The following is a 21,537-nucleotide window of genomic DNA, read 5'->3' as shown; positions in this document are numbered from 1 at the left end:
TATTTATGGCTTCACAGCTGTGACAAAACAGTATTTCTAAATTCAAATAATATATGAAAAATATATTTGTAGTTTACTTAGCAAATACAGTTGAATATTAGAAGTTGATATTGGGGAGAAAAATATACAATAAATAATAAACATGTTCTCCTTTTTTTTTCCTTTGCTTTATTGCTCTGTGAGGTTGTCAAGAAGTAAATTAGAGACGTGTTGATTAGATTGCAAGTCTGTGTTTGGACACCCATGTTCTTTTTGTCTATGAATTTGTCTTTATGTAAGCAGCTGGTCCCAGACATGCATACCTTTGTGATTTTACAACCGACATTTCCCCTGAACACTGCTTCTGTTACTATTTTCCATTATCCTCTATTAACCTTCAATTTTCATTTGTTTTCTCCCTAGCTTTTAATAACCCACGACCAGGGCAACTGGGCAGGTTATTGCCAAACCAGAATTTCCCACTTGACATCACATTGCAAAGCCCAACGGGCGCTGGACCTTTCCCACCAATCAGAAACAGTAGTCCCTACCCAGTGATACCTCAGCCAGGAATGATGGGTAATCAAGGGATGATAGGAAACCAAGGAAATTTAGGGAACAGTAGCACAGGTAAGGGCTCAAATGGGCTGTCAACTTTTTATTGGTGGGTTATTCAACTTAATGATGTATTCCTCCACATCCAAGTAGTAGAATTTTTCGTGTGAAATTTTTTATGCTAGAAACACATTTGAATGTAAGAAAATTCTGCAGATTTTCACTGTGAGCGTGGTATATGAAGAATTGGAAAGCCTCCCAGTAGGCTGACCTTTTTATGCTGTGATCATTGTTTTTACAAGGGTTCTAGTTGCTCGCTAATCCTACAGTAAAAACTTATTTCACTACTATTCCAGTTACTATTTTAGACCTTGTAGTGCTTTATGTAGAAGAATTTGCTAGCTTTTTGTGATAATCTGCTGACAACCCCAAAAGTGTGTTAGTGTTAATCGCTCAGTCGTGTCCGACTCTTTGCGAACCCATGGGCTATAGCCTTCCAGGCTCCTCTGTCTATGGAATTCTCCAGACAAGAATACTGGAGAGGGTAGCTATTCCCTTCTCTAGAAGATCTTTCCAACTCAGGATAACCCCAAAACTCCCTATTAATTGATGATTTGTGTTTCATGAATTTCAGAATGAAAGTATAAAATTCCACCAACCTTTTATACTTGTAACAATAGCAGTTCTCATTCTGAAAAATATTAATTAAGAAAATGAATTTTAAGTGGTAGTGTGGTTAACCTAATAGTAGCTGATCCCAGAATTCCATTTTTTAAAATGTATAAGGTTGCCTGTGATCTGGTTTGACCCTTGACCTGCTGTGGCTTAAGGTGTCTGCCAAGTTTCCCACGCATATTCCTAAGTGGTAGTCATCCCCATAGCAGCTGCCATACTCCCAAACCTCCTTCCAGTTCAGGCTAGGAATCACTGCAGCAGCATTGATGGCTATAACCACCATGTCCTGTACCCTCTGGGTATCCCGCACCCTTAGGATGCTGAGCTTTCTAATGAAGTCCTGCTCACCGTTTATAACTGGAGACAAAGGCATTGAAAGAAACATGTTACAAAAAGAACTTATATTCATAGGTTTTAATTCTTGGCAGTTTTTTTAGCTTAGTGTGTCATCCCTGTAATCACATTTCCATTCAGATAAGTAAAAATAAGAGTTCAGTTGAAAGAAAAAAGATGGGTTTTTTTTTTTCTTTTAACTTTCTGTTGTTGGTAAGCAGTTCACATGGGAAATGTGAGCTATGTTGTATTAAAATAGTTTATTCATTCAACAGATATTTACTGGGTGCCTACTAGATGTGCCAGACACTGACTACATCACTAATTATTTATTTGCAGAAACAATGCCATATTGATCTTATATTATTTTTAAGATAAAGTATTGATTTATATAAGTAAAATGTTGACTCACATGAAATTCTGTCAGAGAAAAGGAGCCAATAGTTTATTAAAGGTGGCTCCTTATCAGTGAAATGCAACATCTGGGTTCTTGGAGAAACATTAGGAATTTGGAGACATACCTATATTCAAATCTAGGCAGCCTGGAGATGCCTGGCATCCAGACTATAAAGATCAAGCAGTGTCTGTGCTTTGCTTTAAAAAAAAGAAGAAAACATGAAAGAGACTACCCTGGTTATAATTACATTAATATTTCAAATTATGGATTATTTTCCCTTCTGCTTTCTAGACTTTATATAATCTTGTTATATTGATTAGATAATAGATTTTTTGAAAAAGAAAATGTCTTTTCTCCCATATCTTTATATCATTCAAGTCTAGTCTTCAAATGGTTTTTAAAATATGTACTAATATAATACTGTCCTAACTTGTTCAGTCTAATTACACTTAACTCTTCATTGTCCTGATGAGGTACATTCTCATTTCACCAGTGAAAAACCACCCACAATACATGCTCTCCCCATTTCTGAAATATACCCTGTTTTTAGTTATTATCATAATTAAAGTCAATGCAAGTCACATCTTTGAAAGCAGAACTGTTGCACATCCTTTATTAAACACTTCAGAACGAAGGGTCCTCACTTGGGGTTCTTCCCCTTTAGGATACCAAGTTTTAGCCCGTGTCTGGCCATCGCCAGCATCCTGGGGCCAGAGAGAGCAAGCACGTGATCTGCCAGCAGTGTGTGCTCTTCTCACTGGTGTGTGTGGTTGCGCAGCTGTTACTATCTCAAGCGTAAGAGGATTTTTACATATCTGTCCCTACCCAGTCTAGATCTACATCACCAGCAACGAGGTGGTCCAGGCACACCGAGGCAGCCGGCGCTTCCTTGCCGTGACCACAAAGAACCAGAGTGGAAAGATGCTCTCATTCCCCCGGCTTCCAAGGCTGTCTCATTCAGCTTTGAAGCTTAACAAATTGTAATGCTCAGAAAGGGATTTGAGAATTTAAAGTCTGGCCAAGGCTTCACGGGATATTCTCTGTGATTTGGGTTTAGAATTAGAATATTGATTATCAGTTTTTACCTTGTTTTCTCTTGGCCTCACCTCCCATTTGGAAAGTAAAGCATTGACGTGTATATCAGCTAATGTGATTCACTTCCTGAGGAAGGAAGTTGGGGTTCTCCACACGCCACAGCACCTGTCTCTTAAGTACATATGGGAACAACTGTAACAGCTTTTCCGAACTGTAAAGAGTGGCAAGTCTGTGTTGTGAAAAACTTCATAGTAATTGCCAGCTTGTGTTTCTTACCCAAGGCCCACATCTGGCCCGGCGAGGGCGTGAGCTGTCGGGTTAACTGTGTATTAGGAACAACTGTCTGTCTCGTGTAGAGTAAGAGCGTCTAGTGTTCCTGCATGTTGACTATGTTTCCGGTCACCACATCTCTGTCTTCTCTGCCTTGCCTGTAGGCATGATTGGCAGCAATGCTGCCCGGCCCACCATGCCGTCTGGGGAGTGGGCGCCCCAGAGTCCTGCCGTGAGGGTCACCTGTGCTGCTACCAGCAATGCCATGAACCGGCCGATCCAAGGAGGTATGATTCGGAACCCAACAGCCAGCATCCCCATGAGACCCAACAGCCAGCCTGGCCAAAGACAGATGCTTCAACCTCAGGTCATGAATATGGGTAAGGTGGTTCCTGTACTCTTTGCTTTTCAGTTTGATGCATTCTTAGGAGAGAGGAACAGCTCCTTAAGTTCTGTCAGGCTTGTCATTTGCGGTTTAGGGAATACCCCCCGCCCCACCACTGCCCCCCACCACCCTGTGTCAAGCTATCAAATGTGGGATTTTGCTGAAGATCTCTGCACAGGTCATAGAATTGCAGGATTTCCAGTAAAATAAGATAACTCACTACCTTTATGATGTTTCATTTTTGCTTGAAACTATCCAATTTCAACTTTTACAGGGAATGGATTACACTGTAACACTAGAAATATCATATAGATGATATTTTAAAGAAGCATTTCAATGGTACAGCAATGTCCCTAACTCTGCATGGTCATCAGGACCTTAAAATGCAGATTTCTGGGCACTACCCTAGACTAGGTGGGCACGGTGGTAAAGAATGCACTGCCAATGCAGGAGATGTAAGAGAAGCGAGTTCAATCCCTGGGTCAGGAAGATCCCCTTGAGAAGGAAATGGCAGTCCACTCCAGTATTCTTGCCTAGAAAATCCCACGGACAGAGGAGCCTGGCGGGCTATAGTCCATGGGGTCACAAAGAGTCAGACACGACTAAGCACAGCACATTTTACCCTAGACTGTTACACAAGACTCTCCCAGGTCTTCACTGAAAGAGCAGGGTCTTACAGAGCAACTCAGAACATATAAGGATCACTAGAGTTGTTTGGATACAGTTCACATGTTATTAAAATTAATGATCAGACACATTGTTTGATACCATTTATATGAAATGTCCAAAACAGGCAAATCTGTAGATAAAGTAAGATTAGTGGATTCCTAGGGCTGGGGCTTTGTGGGGAGAATGGAGAGTTACTCCTGATTACATTATGAGGTTTTTTGGGGGTGGGAGGATGAAAACATCCTAAAATTGATCATTGTGATGGTTGTACAGCTCTGCAACTACACTAATAGACACTGAATCATAACAGTTTAAGTGAGCTAAGTATATAGTATGTCAATTATATCTCAATAAACGATTATTTTTTAAAAAAACTTAATGTAGCTCATTCTTGTTTCTTAATATTGACATACTAACCTTCCACTTGTCTGTTACCATAATTCAGATAAGGTGATGTTTATATACTTTTTCATATACTTAGATAGTGCAGGATGTTGTTATTATTTAGTCACTAAGTTGTGTCCAACTCTTTGCCACCCCATGGACTGTAGCCCGCCAGGCTTCTCATCCATGGGATTTCCCAGGCAAGCATACTGGAATGGGTTGCCATTTCCTCCTCCAGGGGATCTTCCCGACTCAGGGGTGGAACCTGGATCTCTTGCATTATTGGCAGGCAAGTTTTTTTACCACTGAGCAACTGGGGAAGCCCAGAGCAGGATGAGTAAACGCTAAGTCATTACCAGAAAGATGCCAGGATGGTTTTGACATAATTATGCAGAATGGTCATCCCGCCCTGGCATCGATTTTCTTTTCTAGTTGTTTAATTGCTCAGCACATTTTGGCTTATTGTTTCTGAGATGACATTCATGTTGCCTTTCTATGGAAAGTGTACTTCCAATTAATAATGCACGATTCACAAGTGTAAATTCACATAATTTGAGACATGCATGAAAAATACTAAAAATGGCCAGATTTCCATGCAGAAATACACTGGGAAATTTCTAAAATACTTAATTCATTCATTTAAAAATCATCATAGTAAATCCTTTCTGTCCAGAAATTTCATTTATCCTCAGTCTTTCTTCATGAATGACACATAGCTTTTGAGCTTGAAAAATGGCTCTGTGAGCTTCATGGTGTAGCTGAATTGCTCTGATTTTTAATAAACTCATAAAAGCTGTGAACTCAACAGAAAAGTATCTATTGTAATGGAAGACAGGTCCACAGACAGTGATAATATAATCATTAAAGAGTTCATATCGTGCATTAGCTTTAAACCTCTACAAAGAATTCCTAAGAAAGAGCATGTCTGAGTTGTCTGAGCCCCCTTTCTACACCTGTCTTACAAGCACTTCGCAAAATTATGTCCAGGACCTTGATGCCCTTTTAGGGGATCTGGAAGGCCAAAACTATTCTCATAATAATATAAAGATATTATTATTCTCTCATGGACGCACAATAGAGTTGGCTTAAAAAAAAAATCTTATCTGTGTTGCAAACAAACAACTCATAGAAAAATAGGTCAGATTTGTGATTACCAGAGGGGAGGGGAGGGCAGGGAAAGGCAAGCTGGTTGGAGGTGGTTTAAAGGCACAGATTTCTATTATAAGATAATTTCTAGGGACGTAATGTATAACATGATCAATGTAGCTAACACTGCTGTATGTTATATATGAAAGTTGTTAGAGTAAATCCTCTTGACAGTTCTCATCACAAGGAAAAGAATTTTTTTCTTTTTTTTCATTTGTAGCTATTTGAGATGATGGATGTTCACTAAATTTAATGTGATCATTATTTCATGATGTATGTAAGTCAAATCATAGTGCTGTACACCTTAACCTCACATAATGCTGTGTGTCAATTATATCTCAATACCACTGGAAGAAAAGTCTTGTTTATAGCATAGTGGATTTATTATGATGATTTTTAAATGAATTAAGAATCATTTTTTTCTATTTTCCAGTTTTAATTTTCAATACAGTAAACAGCAGTAAGATACATCCCACTTACACAAAAGCCTGTACATTAATAAGAATATAAAGACTCCTTGGAGAAGGCCATGGCAACCCACTCCAGTAATCTTGCCTGGAGAATCCCATGGACAGAGGAGCCTGGCAGGCTACAGTCCATGGGGTTGCACAGAGTCGGACACAACTGAAGTGACTTAGCATAAAAATTCCTAAGTACAAGGAGTTTGGAACTGCTCATCTAGAGTCTCAAAGTGGGTGATCAGCCTTGATATTTATTGCCCTTTTGTTCTATTTCAGAACAAAAATTCTATCTTATTATTTCCACCTAATTATTATTATTTCTGTCTTTTCTATCAGCCAGGTATTTCTCTTTCTATTCCATAGCTGAAACAGACACTTCGCTGATTACAAGTTATAAGATTCAGGGGTTGTTTTCTTCTCCCTTTTCAGGGCCATCTGAACTGGAGATGAACATGGGGGGACCTCAGTATAGCCAACAACAAGCACCTCCAAATCAGACCGCCCCCTGGCCTGAGAGCATTCTGCCAATAGACCAGGCACCGTTTGCCAGCCAGAACAGGTGAGCACTCGGGAGGTCCCAGAGAGCAGAGTTCACGAGTTATCTGAGCCCTAGGCCAGAAGTTAATCTTATCCTTTTAAACACTTGGTGCCTGACCCGTTTTCATGTATTCAAACTATATCACTTACTGGTCTGGGAGTGCAGGAGGTAAGGGAGGGAGGGGAATCCAAAAATCAGTTTAACTGAGCATCTGCCTTCAAAGATGCTGCAGTTTAGTTGGAAAATAAAATATGTAGACTAATAACTAATATGAGCTAGCATGTACTATAAATGGGGTGATCATTCAATTGGGGTGATTGGGGAAAACTTCAGAGTTGATGAGAAGTGGTATCACTGGGATTTCCCTGGGTGTCCAGTGGTTAAGACTCCATACTTCCGATGCAGAGGGCACAAGTTCAGTCCCTGGTCAGGGAACTAAGATCCCACATGCCACGCAGTGTGACCAAGAGATTTTAAAAAATGTAGAAGAAAGGTATCATTTCAGTGGGCAGAGATGGCAGGAAGCCAGTTCATCTGGCAAAAGCAGTATAATCAGAGGCTTAGAGGTTACAGAAACCACACAATATGTTTAGGGTAACAGAATCGTCTAGTTTTATGCTTCATATACTTTACCACATTAAAAAACAGTATCAGAAGATTTAACTGGAAGAGTAGATTAATAAAGGAACAGATTTATAGAGGGTCTTAAATTGCAAACTCTGAAGAATTTGGCCTTTTTTCTTTAAGCTGTTGAAGTTTTTTGAAAAAGAAAGTGGTATGTATGATCAAATTTGATTGAGTTTTTTGATTCTGATTATTAGTCTCATCATTTTTGTTTCTGTGTAGGCAATCTTTTCTAATTGCTTTTGAAATATTTCTGTAACTGCTATACTGTAGTTTTATTGTAGTGTGTCTAGGTGTGAATTGATTTATTTATACTGCTTAGTGTTTGGTATATCTTGTGCTTGTTTTTTAAATCTGTCAATTTGTGTGTCTCATCAGTTCTAGAAATTTAGGCATTATCTCTCTATACTGCCACACCTCCATTTCCTTTATTCTTTCTGGGATTCTGGCAAGACACGTTAACTTTCTACATTAGATTTTTTTAAAACTCATACCCTCCTTATTTCTTTATCCATCTTCCATTTTCAATCTCCTTGTCTCTCTGTACTACATTGAGGATAATTTATTCATATGTATATTTCATTAATTATCTCTATAGCTATGTTTGATCCAGTTACATTCTTCATTCCTAAAAGTTCTATTTGCCTTATTATTTTTCATGGTCTCTTGTGGTTTGCTTATTTTTGACTCCACCTTTATGTCTTTAAACATGACGTTCATCCTTTGTTTCTGCATTTCTTGATTTGGGAGTTCCAGTATCTGGATTCCTTGCAGGTGTAAATCAGTGACTGACTCTTGCTTCTGGTGGCCCATTCCCTGAGTATTATGGCAGTCTTTCACTGGGAGTTCTAGTTACTCTTGGTCAATGAAACACTGGGGTTAAAACTGAGGATACTTTTTCTTAGGAGAGAGTTTGCGTTGGTCTCTGCAGGGGTGAGGGTTCTGCTCACCAGTCTGCTCAGAGCAGCCCAGCCCCCCGACACACACACCATCAGCTCTTTCTCGTGGCTGTGGCCCAGCGAGCCCCGACTCTTGAGGATAAAATCCACCTGTCCCCGGGGGCTTAGGTGTGGCTCAAGTTTCAGCTCGAAGGTGGTTGTTCCATTATTCCCTGGAAAGACAACATCACAGTTGTGTTATGTGCTAATCTCAGGGTTAGCAAAGCACTGGAAGCAGGTGGCTCGCAGGCGACCCTGAGGCCTGTATCATGGTGCTGCTCAGCCAGTTGTGTGGGCACAGAGCCCCGAGGAAGGGAGATAATTCACGTACTGAGCCCGAGTCAGCATGGGAACATAAAGGATGCAGGCAGTGTGTTCTGGGAAGTAAACATTAGGAAACAACTGGAGGAATTTGGTCTTGAGGCTCTCATGTGAAGAGTTCAGGTTGGAGGCTAGCGAGGACCTCGCTACAGACTGAACTATTTTGTCCTTTGGAGGTTGTTCAAATCTAAAATTATAAAGTACTTTTATCAAATTCACTAATAATAAAAGCAGAGTTTCTAAAATTTCATAAGGGTAGAATATTTCCAGAGCTTCTTGTTTTTAAAAAAACAAACAAACAGGTTTTAAAATGACTCCTACCCTGAGATGAAATGCTTTTGTGTAGCTCAGAATTGTGTTGTGGAGCCTGTTTTCCTTCTGTATCTTAAGAGAATGATGCAGGATTCAGGGCACTCAGTGAAGTTTTAAAAAAAAAAATTAAATAGCATAAGGTGAATATGAGCTTAACAATAGGCTGGGTGAGAAAAAGCTGGGGACTAGTTATTTCACTGAAAGAAAAGACCAGGGCAACTGCTTAACAGCTGTTTAGGGAGATAAGAGAAGGTGCTCACCAGCTGTATTCCATTCACTTAGTAGGAGAAACTAGTGTGTTCAGACCCCCGGTGCCTGTGCACCACTTGCGGGGTCTCATTGGACGGCAGTTCTGAGTGGAGTCCAGGATTCTACGTCTCTGACAAGCCCCAAGTGATGCTAGCACCGCTGCTCCTCCACTGTACTTCGCAGGGGAGAACATCAGAAGAGCCACAGTCAGAGTGGCTCTCACTGGACTGGGTACCAGGGGCGGTGTGTGGCCTGCATCACTGGGTTTGCTTGGGAATAGAGCATCATATAAATAACCACTGTAGTCATCCTTAGAGGTGGTACTTTCTCAGGGTCCTTCCAGCTCTTTAAGTCTGATTTCATGGTGTCAGTGAGTGTGTGCATTTTCTAAATATGTTTATTTGGTTTGTTAAAAACATACCCATGTCCATGGAAACTTGCACACAGTAGAAAACGTTTTGGATGAAATATCTAAGATTAGTTTCTAGGGGAAAACTAGGCCCAAAGTTAGGATTTTCACTGTTGCCCAAGTCGAGGAGGGTTCTGTTAAAACAAAAATGGGGACTTCCTGGCAGTCAAGTGGTTAGGACTCTGCGTTTCCATGGCAGGGGGGCATGGGTTCAATCCCTGGTCAAGGAACTAAGGTCCCACAAGCCACAGAGAGAGGCCAAACAACAGCAACAACTAAAAAACAAAAGAGGAGAAATGCAGAGTATATGCTGAAGCCAGTGAGAGTCGGCTGCTCGGCGTGCCGGGGCATTTCTGTGGCTCTGCTCTGACCCTGTTCTCATGTTGTTGGTATTACTGTCAGTTTTCTTTATATAAGAACTCTGTGGACAGAACCGAACATTTTTACTATTTTTAAAGGTATTTCAGCTTTTCTAGCCACTTAACTCCTCTTCTTTTATTTTAAATAATTCAATTAGAAGAAATTTATGACCAAATTTATGGTAGTCTTATTGTCAAAGAAATCCAGAGATGATGGACAACAAGGGTTCTAACCACGTCTCTCTTTTTAAATAAAAGAAAAGCAGTGATTTTTTTAATCCCCTTTGTAAACATTAATATCACCATTAATATTTAATATTTTTCCTGCCTACCTATTTAGAAGTAGGTTTTTTCATGTTTCATGAGCCCAGCGTTAGTTATATATACACATTTCAAAAAGAGAGTAGTTTAACCCTTAAATTTCTAACATATTCACATCCTCATTTATTTATAATTTTATTTCCATTGGCTGTCATTTCATTGTGGTGGTTTTTTTTTTTTTTTTCCTTTTATTCATCTGGTAGGTAAAAGAGATATTTAAAATATAGCCCCAAATGTATAGATGATTTTTTTATAATTTCTGTTGGATGTATGTAAAAGTGAACAGTAGCTGCCTTTCATGAAAGACTTTCTTTCACATTAAGTTCAGAATTTCTGAGGTAATTTGGTGTTCTTTTGTTTGTAATGTTCCTTAAAGTAAAGTTTTCTTGGTTGACCATTAATTTCTTATCATATAGTAGCTGCTACTTTTTTGCAAAATTTTGAAAATACAAGTAAAAACTGATGGTAATGTTCCAATTTCTCAAACAATAGCTCAGAATTTGTCTTTTTCCCCTTATCACCATCTTTAATGTCCTGGTAGTCTATAAATAAATAAAAGTATAGATTTCAATAAATAAGGTTTTATCATATGGTATCCCTTACATGTGGAATCTAAAAAGACATGATACAAATAAATTTATTTACAAAACAGAAAGAGACTCACAGACTTAGAGAACAAACTTATGGTTGTTGGGGGGGAAAGGATAGTTAGGGAGTTTGGGATGGACATGTATATATTTAAAATGGATAACCAACAAGTACCTACACAGGGAACTCTGCTCAATGTTATGTGGCATCCTAGATGGGAGGGGGGTTTGAAGGATATGAATACATATATATGTATGGCTGAGTCTCTTTGCTGTCCACCTGAAATTATTACAACGTCATTAATAGGCTATACTCAAATAGAATATAAATTTTTTTTTAATTTTTTTAAAAAAGAAAGATTTTTATTAACAATGGACCTGTCTTCTGCCAGTTCATTCCTTACTGCTTTGCCAACCTGGGGCTTCTGTGTGTTCTTCCATTTATTCCTCTGAATTTCATCCTTGTCTTAATACTATATTTGTCAGCCACCATCTAGATTGTAACTGTATTTATAATTGCCCAAAATGTAAGAAAAAATTTTCTGCCATCATATTGGCAGTCATTTATAAAGGAGGAATTGAAGGTCCAGATCACTATTTTTTCTATAAGCCAAACGTATTATGTTTCTCAAAGAAGTGTTGTAACTCATGGTATGCCCAAATTTATGATACCAAGCCACAATGCAATATATTTTTATGAACATAAGACTGTATTTTTCTGAACATAAGGTATGATAACTTGGCTAGATCAAGAACCTTTTATTTTCACCAACGGGAACTTGCTGAACTTAACACAGTTCGGATACCGAGCCAACAAAGAAACTGAAGATGCTCACCAGGCACAGTTGAGGTTTGTGAGTAAATGCCAGCATCAGGTCAGCACAGCGCAGTGAGTGGGCCTGGAGTCGAGAGCAGAGTGGGCATGGCCGGGGGTGACTGGAGGAGAAACGCTGAGCCTGGAGGGGAAGGATCACAGATGCAGGAGGGGGTGGGGAACATGGAATGGGAAGTCTTGGCATTATGGCGGGTATACAGCATCTTCTAGGAAAAGGCCGGCTGCCCAGGGCAGCTGGGACCCACAGGGAAGCCATAGGCTCTACGCTATACTGGGACAGGTTAGGCTTTACTGAAGTGTGTGTGTCTACCACCACCAGCACCCTGTCCCAGGGCCTGGGATTTTGTGAGTCCGCTCAGTAATGGGAACAGGAACCTGGCAACATCGTATCAGGAGAATTAGAGACTGTAAGCAGGTATCCCCAAGGCCCCAGCTCAAGTTGAAGAGGGCTTTGACCAAAGTAGGAATCTAGGTCATGCATTAGCTTAACTTTTTTAATTAGAAAAAGAAAAGGAAATCATGAGACCAAAAAATAGGTTATTATGTAGGAAATCACTTAGATGCCAATGAACGTTTCCAGTACTTTTTTTTTTCTCTGTATTGGGATGTGCCCTCCCTGGAGTGGAGTTGTCTCCCACGATACCGGACAGGGTCTCCTCTTCCAGCTGACGCCGGCAGATGCATACAGGGCACCTGCCTTCCCACAGAGCTCCTGCAGCCTCACTCCACTTAAACGGGACCCGAGTTCATAGTAGAGATCTGGGGTGGGGGCTCTGGCTGTGTGGGGATTTAAAGCTTGTGAAGAAACAGAAGTTGAAAATTATGCAGTAAAGCTCGAGAAAGAAAATATTAACTAGCATCTTTGGGGAATGAGGTCTCAGGCCTAAGAGAAGGTGGTAAATAGCATCCACTGTCGGCTGACTTGAGCTCTTTTTTCATAAAATGTACCACATCTGAATGTTGGTCATTCCTCTCTGGGGAATTTCCTCTGCTCTTTGCTTCCGTGACATGCAGTGCTGTGGTTTTTCTCCTCCTTGTTGCCAGTGTTCTGATCTGCTCCTTCCTCCCACTCCCTAAGTGTAGAGTAATCTGATCACAGTTGTGTTTAGAAACTTAATTCTGGGAGCATGTGGAAACAGGAAGGGTCCAGTCTATTTGGGTGCTTGACGTCTCCCTGAGAACTGAGGCCCTGGCGGCAAGGCCTCTTATGGTACCTCTCAGGTCATGGGATGCGAGCTCGGAGAGCCAAGGACTACAGGCACACAGTTTAGTGAAGGGCATACTTACTAGGTGATTTTCTTCACAAATGACTGGGGCTAATGAAGATTCAGGGTAGATTATTTCTAAGTGCACTGGGTTAGAACTGTTCGAAACTATTGGCGTAAATCCTCAGCATTTCAGGATTCTAGGCCAAAATGGCACAGAACTAGCTTTAGGAAACATGGCCTGTTATCCCTATGTGAATCTATCATCACTTAAGAATGAGGGTGCTGTGCTTAGTCGTTCAGTCGCTTCCCCTTCTGCGACCCCATGGACCGTAGCCCGCCAGGCTCCCCTGTCCATGGGGATTCTCAAAGCAAGAATACTGGAGTGGTAGCCATTCCCTCCTCCAGGGGATCTTCCCAATCCAGGGAATGAACCCAGGTCTCCCATATTGCAGGTGGATTCTTTACCAGCTGAGCTACCAGGGAAGCCCTAAGAATGAGGGTGCTTACTTGTAAACTTCATTCTCTACAAAACATCATGTAGTACCTCTAAGAGGACAAATTAGAGGATCATTTCCCCTTTCAATATTTGAGTAACTCAGAAACTCTTTTTAACTCCCAAGGTTGTCAGTTAATGTAAATCACAGGACTTTATTATACCATTGAATTTGGAGTGTAGTGTTACAGTTTTATCACCTAAAATATACAACAGACATAATCTGCATGTTCATGGTCGACTTTTCATGACTAACTTGGTAGCCTGACAGCCATACTTCTTGAGGATTTTCATAAATGTTTGCAAATCCTACTTATGCATGACGGAGAAATATCCCATTAGTCCAGCCAAGTGCAGTCTAATGGCTAATGGCAGCTGAGTTCAAAAAAAGTAATGGAGCTTTCATGCTCACTGTGTCCCTCAGATGGGTCATTCAAGCCTGGTGAGAAATGAAACTATGTAATCAATTAGTCTTTCCTGCTAAAATCCTGGAAACTCCTTGGACTACTTCAGTTCAGTTCAGTCACTCAGTTGTGTCTGATTCTTTGTGACCCCATGAATCGCAGCACACCAGGCCTCCCGGTCCATCACCAACTCCCGGAGTTCACTCAGACTCACGTCCATCGAGTCAGTGATGCCATCCAGCCATCTCATCCTCTGTCGTCCCCTTCTCCTCCTGCCCCCAATCCCTCCCAGCATCAGAGTCTTTTCCAATGAGTCAACTCTTCGCATGAGGTGGCCAAAGTACTAGAGTTTCAGCTTTAGCATCATTCCTTCCAAAGAAATCCCAGGGCTGATGTCCTTCAGAATGGACTGGTTGGATCTCTTTGCAGTCCAAGGGACTCTCAAGAGTCTTCTCCAACACCACAGTTCAAAAGCATCAATTCTTCAGCACTCAGCTTTCTTCACAGTCTGACTCTCACATCCATACATGACCACTGGACAAACCATAGCCTTGACTAGACGGACTACTTCAGGGCAAAGCAAATATATGAGTATATATGCTAGAAGAGTCATTGTAGATTTGTGGGAACACAGTGGTCACCCCGGCCGGTGATGAATCCCCACTTTGTAGTGTTGCCTGTCTGTTCTCCACCACGGAGTCTGACAAGCCCTCCAAGCCTCAGCTTTGCCAGTTTTAGAGCAGGAGCAATAAAAACAACAATCATAACATCCAGTGCCTTAACGTGTGTCTCACCTATCTCTGTTGTTGTTGTTGTTGTTTAGTCGCTCAGTTGTATCTGACTCTCTTGCAACCCCATGGGCTGTAACTCACCAGGCTCCTTGTGAGTTATGTCCTTAGGGATTCTCCAAGCAAGAGAATACTGGAATGGGTTGCCATTTCCTCTCCAGGGTGTCTTCCCTACCTAGGCATCAAACCCAGATCTCCTCCTGCATTGGCAGGTGGATTCTTAACCACTGAGCCACCAGGGAAGCCCCCTATCTGTGTTAGGCACTAAATAATGCGTATCTATTATGTGGGGTTGTTGTTTGTGTCTGACTGGTACCGTATTTTACTACTTTTGTTATTAAGGCGGGAAAAAAATGTTCTCTAATCAACTCACTTTTCCGTGGGCACGAGATGAAGTTTGTCTCTTTACAGGCAGCCATTCGGCAGCTCTCCCGACGACTTGCTGTGTCCACATCCTGCAGCAGAGTCTCCGAGTGATGAAGGCGCTCTCCTGGACCAGCTGTACATGGCCTTGAGGAACTTTGATGGCCTGGAGGAGATCGACAGAGCCCTGGGGATACCCGAGCTCGTCAGCCAGGTGGGCACACCATGAGGCTGGCGGAGGCCAAGCTCGCAGGGACACAGAGACGTCTGTTTTCTTCTGCTTGCACATAAACGGCAGTCGGCTTTTTAGAACGTGCTCTTCCCTCGTAACCAGGAGCCCTGTTTCCTGTCACCCCCTCTCCTTGTTACTCCCACATCAACTTTTGCCCCAGAGTGGAAATGACCAAGAATGAATTTTACCTGTAATTTGGATTTATTTGCCCAAAAGGCATAAACTCAAGTCCAGGTCACTTGACTATGGCAGAGAGGAACATAACAAGGAGCAGAGAGGCCAGGAACAGACCACTGCTGTCTCAGCGATCTAGAACCTTCCATCTCAAAACCAGTATCCTTCATCTTATATCTGTGAGCTAGTGATAGGAAGCTACTTGTGTTAAAACAGGTTGCACATAAGTTAGCAGAAGTCACTTTAAAGGTGAAGTTAGCCAGTCTCCGTGGGCTTACATTGCTTCCCCCGCTGCCCATGCCCCCGTTCCCTTCTCCAGGGGATCTTCCCAACCTGGGGATCGAACCCAGATCTCCATTACAGGCACATTCTTTATCGTCTGAGCCCCCAGGGAAGCCTGTATAGTTGATTTAGTTGGTGACATAAAGTCATTTAAGAGTACTTTATAGCAGCAATATAATAACCTAACAGAGTCTCATGAAATAATTTGGAGGACTTTTCTCAGTCTGGCTACGCAGCCCAATTGATGTGAAGCAGGCATCCTGTTTTCCCGTAGAAAGATCACAGGCTCACTGCCGTCTTCTTCTTTTCTCGTCATGAATCATCTTTGTCTTAGTGCTAAGAAGTACCTTCCAGAGTTTGATCTGCTTCCTGGACGTGTGAGGTGTTGAGAGGGTCTGTGAGAAGGGTGGTGCCGAGTCATGGGAGACTTTCTCTGAAGCATTAAAACTAGTCTTGTAATCCCCACATTCAGCAGATAGAAGTGGGAGTTAAGACTTGTCAATTCATACTGAGAACAGCAGAATGGAAAGAGATGACTTGAGGTTGCATGACATAACCTGAATAAATCAAGAGAGGAAAATGGAGTTGAAATATTTCCTGTGTGGCTGGTTTGTTTTGCCTTTAGCGCTGGTGAGAATTTAGCGTTCAGCACTGTTATCCCTGTGTTTCGTCTAAGTGACATTTAAAGATATATGATTCTTGGGGTTGCTGCGTGACTCAAGCATTGCTTTTATCAAAACTGGTGTCATTTCATCATTGAATATCTTCAATCTTTTTTTTTTTAATTTGTGTTTCTATGTTGTCTCATCAAATCCATCCTTATAATGTCATATTACCTGAATTATAGAAATAGTGATTATTAGGTGAAGTTGGGGAAATGTAGAATACAAATGGGCTTTATTTGTAGTCATCAGAGTTATGTGTTTTCTTTAAAAATGGAAATTACTTAAACTTTCTCTCTTCTAAAGATGGGCCAATACTTCAAGATCTGAGATGGTTTTGTGGATATACTTAGAGCAGTAATTCAACAGTGAATGGTTCCCATGAGTGGGCTCCACATTTTTAAAACTATTATGCACAAGAAGATGGGCCCAGTTCTCACGGTTAAACTTGATCTGAGGGCAGGATTCTGGGTGGCCCCAGGCCTGCTGTCACATGGATAGACTAGCTTAAGGAAAACCTAGGATGTTACTGTGGTTAAAGCACACCTAAGAGATGACTTTACAGTTGGGTCCTTCCCTCCTCTCTGTTGGGAGGTTCATAGCAGAAGGAAGAAAGAATGAGCCAAGTGCACCCTCCAGATTTGCAGTCATTTTAGGGCCACCTGACCTGAAGTTGTCGCCCCTGGGAAATTCTGGATTTTCTGTACCCACTCCATTCTGAGCCAGATAGGTGGAGTAGCTCTAAGAAGTCAAGAAGGACAAACACATTAGATACATCTAGTTGGAAATAAGATGGTGGGACTTCCCTGGGGGTCCAGCAGTTAAGAATCCACTTTCCACTGCAGGGGGACGTGGGTTTGATCCTGGGTCAGGAACCTAAGATCTCACATGCCACAGGGCAACTAACCCTTTGTGCCACACCTAGCGAAGCCCCTGCACTACAACAAAGACCAACACAGCCAAAGGGAAAAAAAAAGGAAATAAGATGGTGGCAGAATGTGGACCGTGTAGGGAATTCTGACGACCACAGAAAGCAGTCAGATACGGCAGTGTGTCACATTGGTGAGCAGCTCAGGTCTTAAATCACAGACTCGACTGGAACCGACTCCTTACCTGCCAGACAGGCTTGCTACAGTTTACCGCGCATCTCCAAGTCTCAGTTTAACTGTCTGCAAAATGGGAATAATAGCGGTGGGCACCCCAACACTGCTGACCCCAGCCAGGTGTCAAGGCAGTTGTCTACTTAAAGTGAATAAGCAGTCAGAACACTGAACACACCTGGGAGACATGTGCACCAGGTTCAGGTCAGTCAGATTGGTGGTGAGAGTAGGAGGCTTTCTATACTTATGACCGCTTCCCCCTTCCCTGGGAAGAAGGGTTGCTGGGAGTCAGGCCTGAAGCCCGCTTCTTGCCTCAAGTAACTGGATCTTTTGAACAAAGAGGCGTTTTCTACGAAGACAAGGAGAGTCAGGGGAGAAGTACCTTTGTGCCATAAGTACAACAGCAGAAGCTTCAGAGACAGGGCAGTGAGAGGAAAGTCTTATGTTCACTCTGCGGTTTCTGCTGGTTTTATTTATGTGTTGGTCATCTGGGGGCTTTCTCTTCAGAGCCAAGGTGTGGACCCGGAGCAGTTCTCCAGTCAGGATTCCAGCCTCATGCTAGAGCAGAAGACCCCCGTGTTCCCGCAGCAGTATGCGTCTCAGGCGCAGATGGCCCAGGGCAGCTACACGCCCATGCAGGATCCAAACTTCCACACCATGGGACAGCGGCCCAGTTACGCCACCCTCCGCATGCAGCCGCGGCCTGGCCTCAGGCCCACAGGCCTTGTGCAGAGCCAGCCCAACCAGCTGAGGCTTCAACTGCAGCATCGCCTCCAAGCACAGCAGGTGTGTTCCTGGCCACTACGCAGAAAGTCGGGGTGGGGGTACACAGTGAAGGTGGATGTGAGATGGCATGAGAACAGGGCGTCCTTTTGGGGGCTTAAGTCTCATTCTGTCCTAAGACAGTGAAGATGTTGCCATGATCGTACAGCTTTCATGCTCATTTCTGCTTTCTTCTTTCCCTTCTTTCTTGCTCCTCTGCTGACCCTGCTTCCAGCTAGAGCAGCTCTCCTCTGATTTCCTAGCTCAGTGATTTACTGATGGGCTAACCTTGAGTTCTCCAAGCCTCAGTGTTTACATCTATAAAATGGAGCTGTTAACAGGCTAAGGCTCTATGTATGGGTTGACAGGACCCAGCACAGTTTCTGGCCCCAAGTGAGTATGCAGGACACCAGGAGCTCCTGCCATGAGTCCTCTCTTGTGATCAAAATCATGGCTTTTAGCAGAATGGTGGCAGAGGGGTGGTGCATTAAGGAATAGCTCTTTTGCTCAAGAAAGTATGTTCTCACTGAAACAAGCCTGGACAGATTTCTGTCATATAGTAAATAACAGTATTGTGGACTTTAAAAATCTCCCCTCATTTTTTTCCCTCTGCTTTTTTCCTTAATCTTCCTCTTGGCCTCCTCTTCTGACCATTCTACTCTTTTTCTCCCTTGCAAACAGTGTACTTTCCAAATGGTCCAAAATAACTTGTCAGCTACAAGCAGTGGGAAGCATCACTTGATAACTAGCTCACAAGGGTATCCAGCCACACACCATGTGGTTTCAGTATCCAGCAGCATGTGGATGTTGGGTTTGGGGGCTGGGGAAGGTTTCTTGAGGTGGGAATTTGAAGTAAAATATATTCTGTTTAAAAGTGTACTGATTCCCATGTATGTGCATTTAGAATCGCCAGCCACTTATGAATCAAATCAGCAATGTTTCAAATGTGAACTTGACTCTGAGGCCTGGAGTACCCACACAGGTAAGGGGCAGACAAGCTGTCAGTATCCACTTAACCTGTCTCATCATTTCCCTCCTTGATATCCTATGTAAAGCGACTTAGAAGGCCACACATAGATCTAGATCCAGACGATGGAGGTCACGCCATGTGCTTATTGGTCTAGTCTGTTGTCTTTGTGGTTCCCTCCCCATCACTGCCATTTTTATTGCCACATACGGTCAGTTACCATTATTCACACTGTGTGTTCAGTCCTGGGTTTCCCTGATGGCTCAGTGAGTAAAGAACCTGCCTGCAATGCAGGAGACCACAGGGGATGCGGGTTCAGTCCCTGGGTCGGGAAGATCCCCTGGAGGAGGAAATGGCAAGACACTCCAGTATTCTTGCCTGGAGAATCACATGGACAGAGGAGCCTGGGATACAGTCCACAGGGTCACAAAGAGTGGGACTGACTAAGCAAACAAGCAAAGTTCCTGCCAACACTGAATTGGCAAATAGTGAACCATTGCTTCTAGGAGAAATAAAGTGTTCGGTTTCTTTGAGCCTCTTGTCACATTTCCATCAGTCAGTCCATGTGTGTTTCTGTTTGAGGACACCTTTTGTAATATATATTGTTGATCCATTAACGTCAAACTCAAAGCCAGCAGCACCATAACTCACGCCTGAATGAAGCTCGTCTAACTCACACAGTTTCCCCCACAAGGCACATCAGCCTCCTGGACTTGTTTAGGACACTAGATAGCCCTTGAGCACTAGTCTCAGGAACCATTTTAAACAGCAGAGTTACTGATGAAAAGCACAGCAGTGTGAAAAACGTGGAACTAAGTAGTCCACAAGAAGGACACTTGTCTGCAGTGTGAGAGCTGAAATAACTGATGTCACCTCGTTTCAGCCGTGGGTAGGAATGTGCATGTTGGGCTTCTCACATATTTTGCTGTTCCACATGTATCCATAAATGACGATGGTGCAGTGAGTATTGGTTCTGGGGTGACAAGTACATGTTAGCGGGTAGGCCAGCTCGCCAGTCCGTGAATAATGAAGTCAGCTGTGTACAGCCAAGATCCATAACCAGCCTGTCCCCATCACTGACAGCAAGCACGGTACCCCTTCCCTCATCCATCCTTCCATCCATCCTCCATCCTGGCCTCTGTCACCCTCCTCTCCTTATGCAACTCCCTTTCTTTCTGCCTCCATTCAGCCTTTTCTCAAGTGCTTCAAAGCCACCTTTCAGCAAAGTGACGTGGCATCCCTTTAGACTTGAATGTCCCTTAATGAGCCTCTAAACTGCCATCTTCAAGGTTTCTGTACAGAGTCTTCTTACAGACAGGAGTGATGTTATCTTGGGGTCCCATAGTTAATGGTGTCCTCTCACAGTGAGTCTCCAGTTTATTGATAGTCACTCTGAACTGACCCACATCAGTCATTGCAAGGGTTCCGAATCCTCACTGTGTGTACAGAACTCAGGGCTCACATTCTCCACCGCCAGTTGTTCAGCTCTAAAATGTTCTCTCTTTATTTTCCAAATAATGTTGCATGAGCCTGTACCCTCTGTTATCCTGTTTCTAACATGCGGTTTCTTTTTCGATCTGTGCCCACCCCCACGTCTTCCTCCGTGTATTGCCCGCCCCCATTCCAGGCACCTATTAACGCCCAGATGCTGGCCCAGAGACAGAGGGAAATCCTGAACCAACATCTTCGACAAAGACAGATGCATCATCAGCAGCAGCAGGTTCAGCAGCGAACCCTGATGATGCGAGGGCAGGGGCTGAACATGACGCCCAGCGTGGTGGCTCCCAGTGGCGTGCCGGCAGCCATGAGCAACCCCCGGATCCCCCAGGCAAATGCGCAGCAGTTTCCATTCCCTCCAAACTACGGTATGGGACCTAGACCCCCACCACCTTCCACCACTCCTTTCTTCCCAGGGTCCCCTCACTGTCCGGAGTCACAGCTCTTTGTGTGGATCCCAGATGAACCTGGCTAACCAGGGGATGCTAGGAAACCCGCAAGGGCAGCTGGGGCTCATCAGGAGTCCCCAGGTCCAATGCAGTATCTTCCCATCTCTCAGCTCAGCCACTACCCTGTCTCCGAGCACAGGTCTTACTTTAAGAATAACCAGACTAGGTGGGCACACGGAGAGTGCCAGTTGTGTGCATAAGCGTGTACACGTCTGTGTTTACATCCATGTCTGTAAACACTGGTGCACGTGCATATACTTTAGTCTGCTTAGACAAACTGGTAGATACAAATGTTGAAAGATGTATATCCTTTAAGTGTTACAGACCTTCTATGACTTGAGAAAAATAAAGGCTTCCCTGGTGGCTCAGATGGC

At 42.9% G+C, this 21,537-nt stretch overlaps 1 protein-coding gene across 12 annotated transcripts in view; it reads left to right on the top strand.

Moving 5' to 3' along the window:
- The window catches only part of NCOA2 (nuclear receptor coactivator 2), a 286,593-nt gene that overhangs the window by 253,294 nt on the left and 11,762 nt on the right, over positions 1-21,537 (top strand). For 10 of the 12 annotated variants that reach the window (XM_061438945.1, XM_061438950.1, XM_061438946.1 and 7 more), the window contains 7 exons: positions 403-609; positions 3,409-3,624; positions 6,719-6,848; positions 15,087-15,252; positions 17,996-18,274; positions 19,155-19,232; positions 20,845-21,082. In XM_061438945.1, coding sequence (XP_061294929.1) covers positions 403-609; positions 3,409-3,624; positions 6,719-6,848; positions 15,087-15,252; positions 17,996-18,274; positions 19,155-19,232; positions 20,845-21,082 — 1,314 coding nt within the window. The remainder of the gene's footprint in view (positions 1-402; positions 610-3,408; positions 3,625-6,718; positions 6,849-15,086; positions 15,253-17,995; positions 18,275-19,154; positions 19,233-20,844; positions 21,083-21,537) is intronic. The other 2 variants (XM_061438955.1, XM_061438956.1) reach the window with 1 other exon arrangement.

The sequence above is a fragment of the Bos javanicus genome, chromosome 14, assembly GCF_032452875.1.
Source record: "Bos javanicus breed banteng chromosome 14, ARS-OSU_banteng_1.0, whole genome shotgun sequence".
NCBI lineage: Eukaryota > Metazoa > Chordata > Mammalia > Artiodactyla > Bovidae > Bos > Bos javanicus.
Note: the sequence above shows the minus strand (reverse complement) of the source record. Positions and strands in the feature narration are given on the sequence as shown.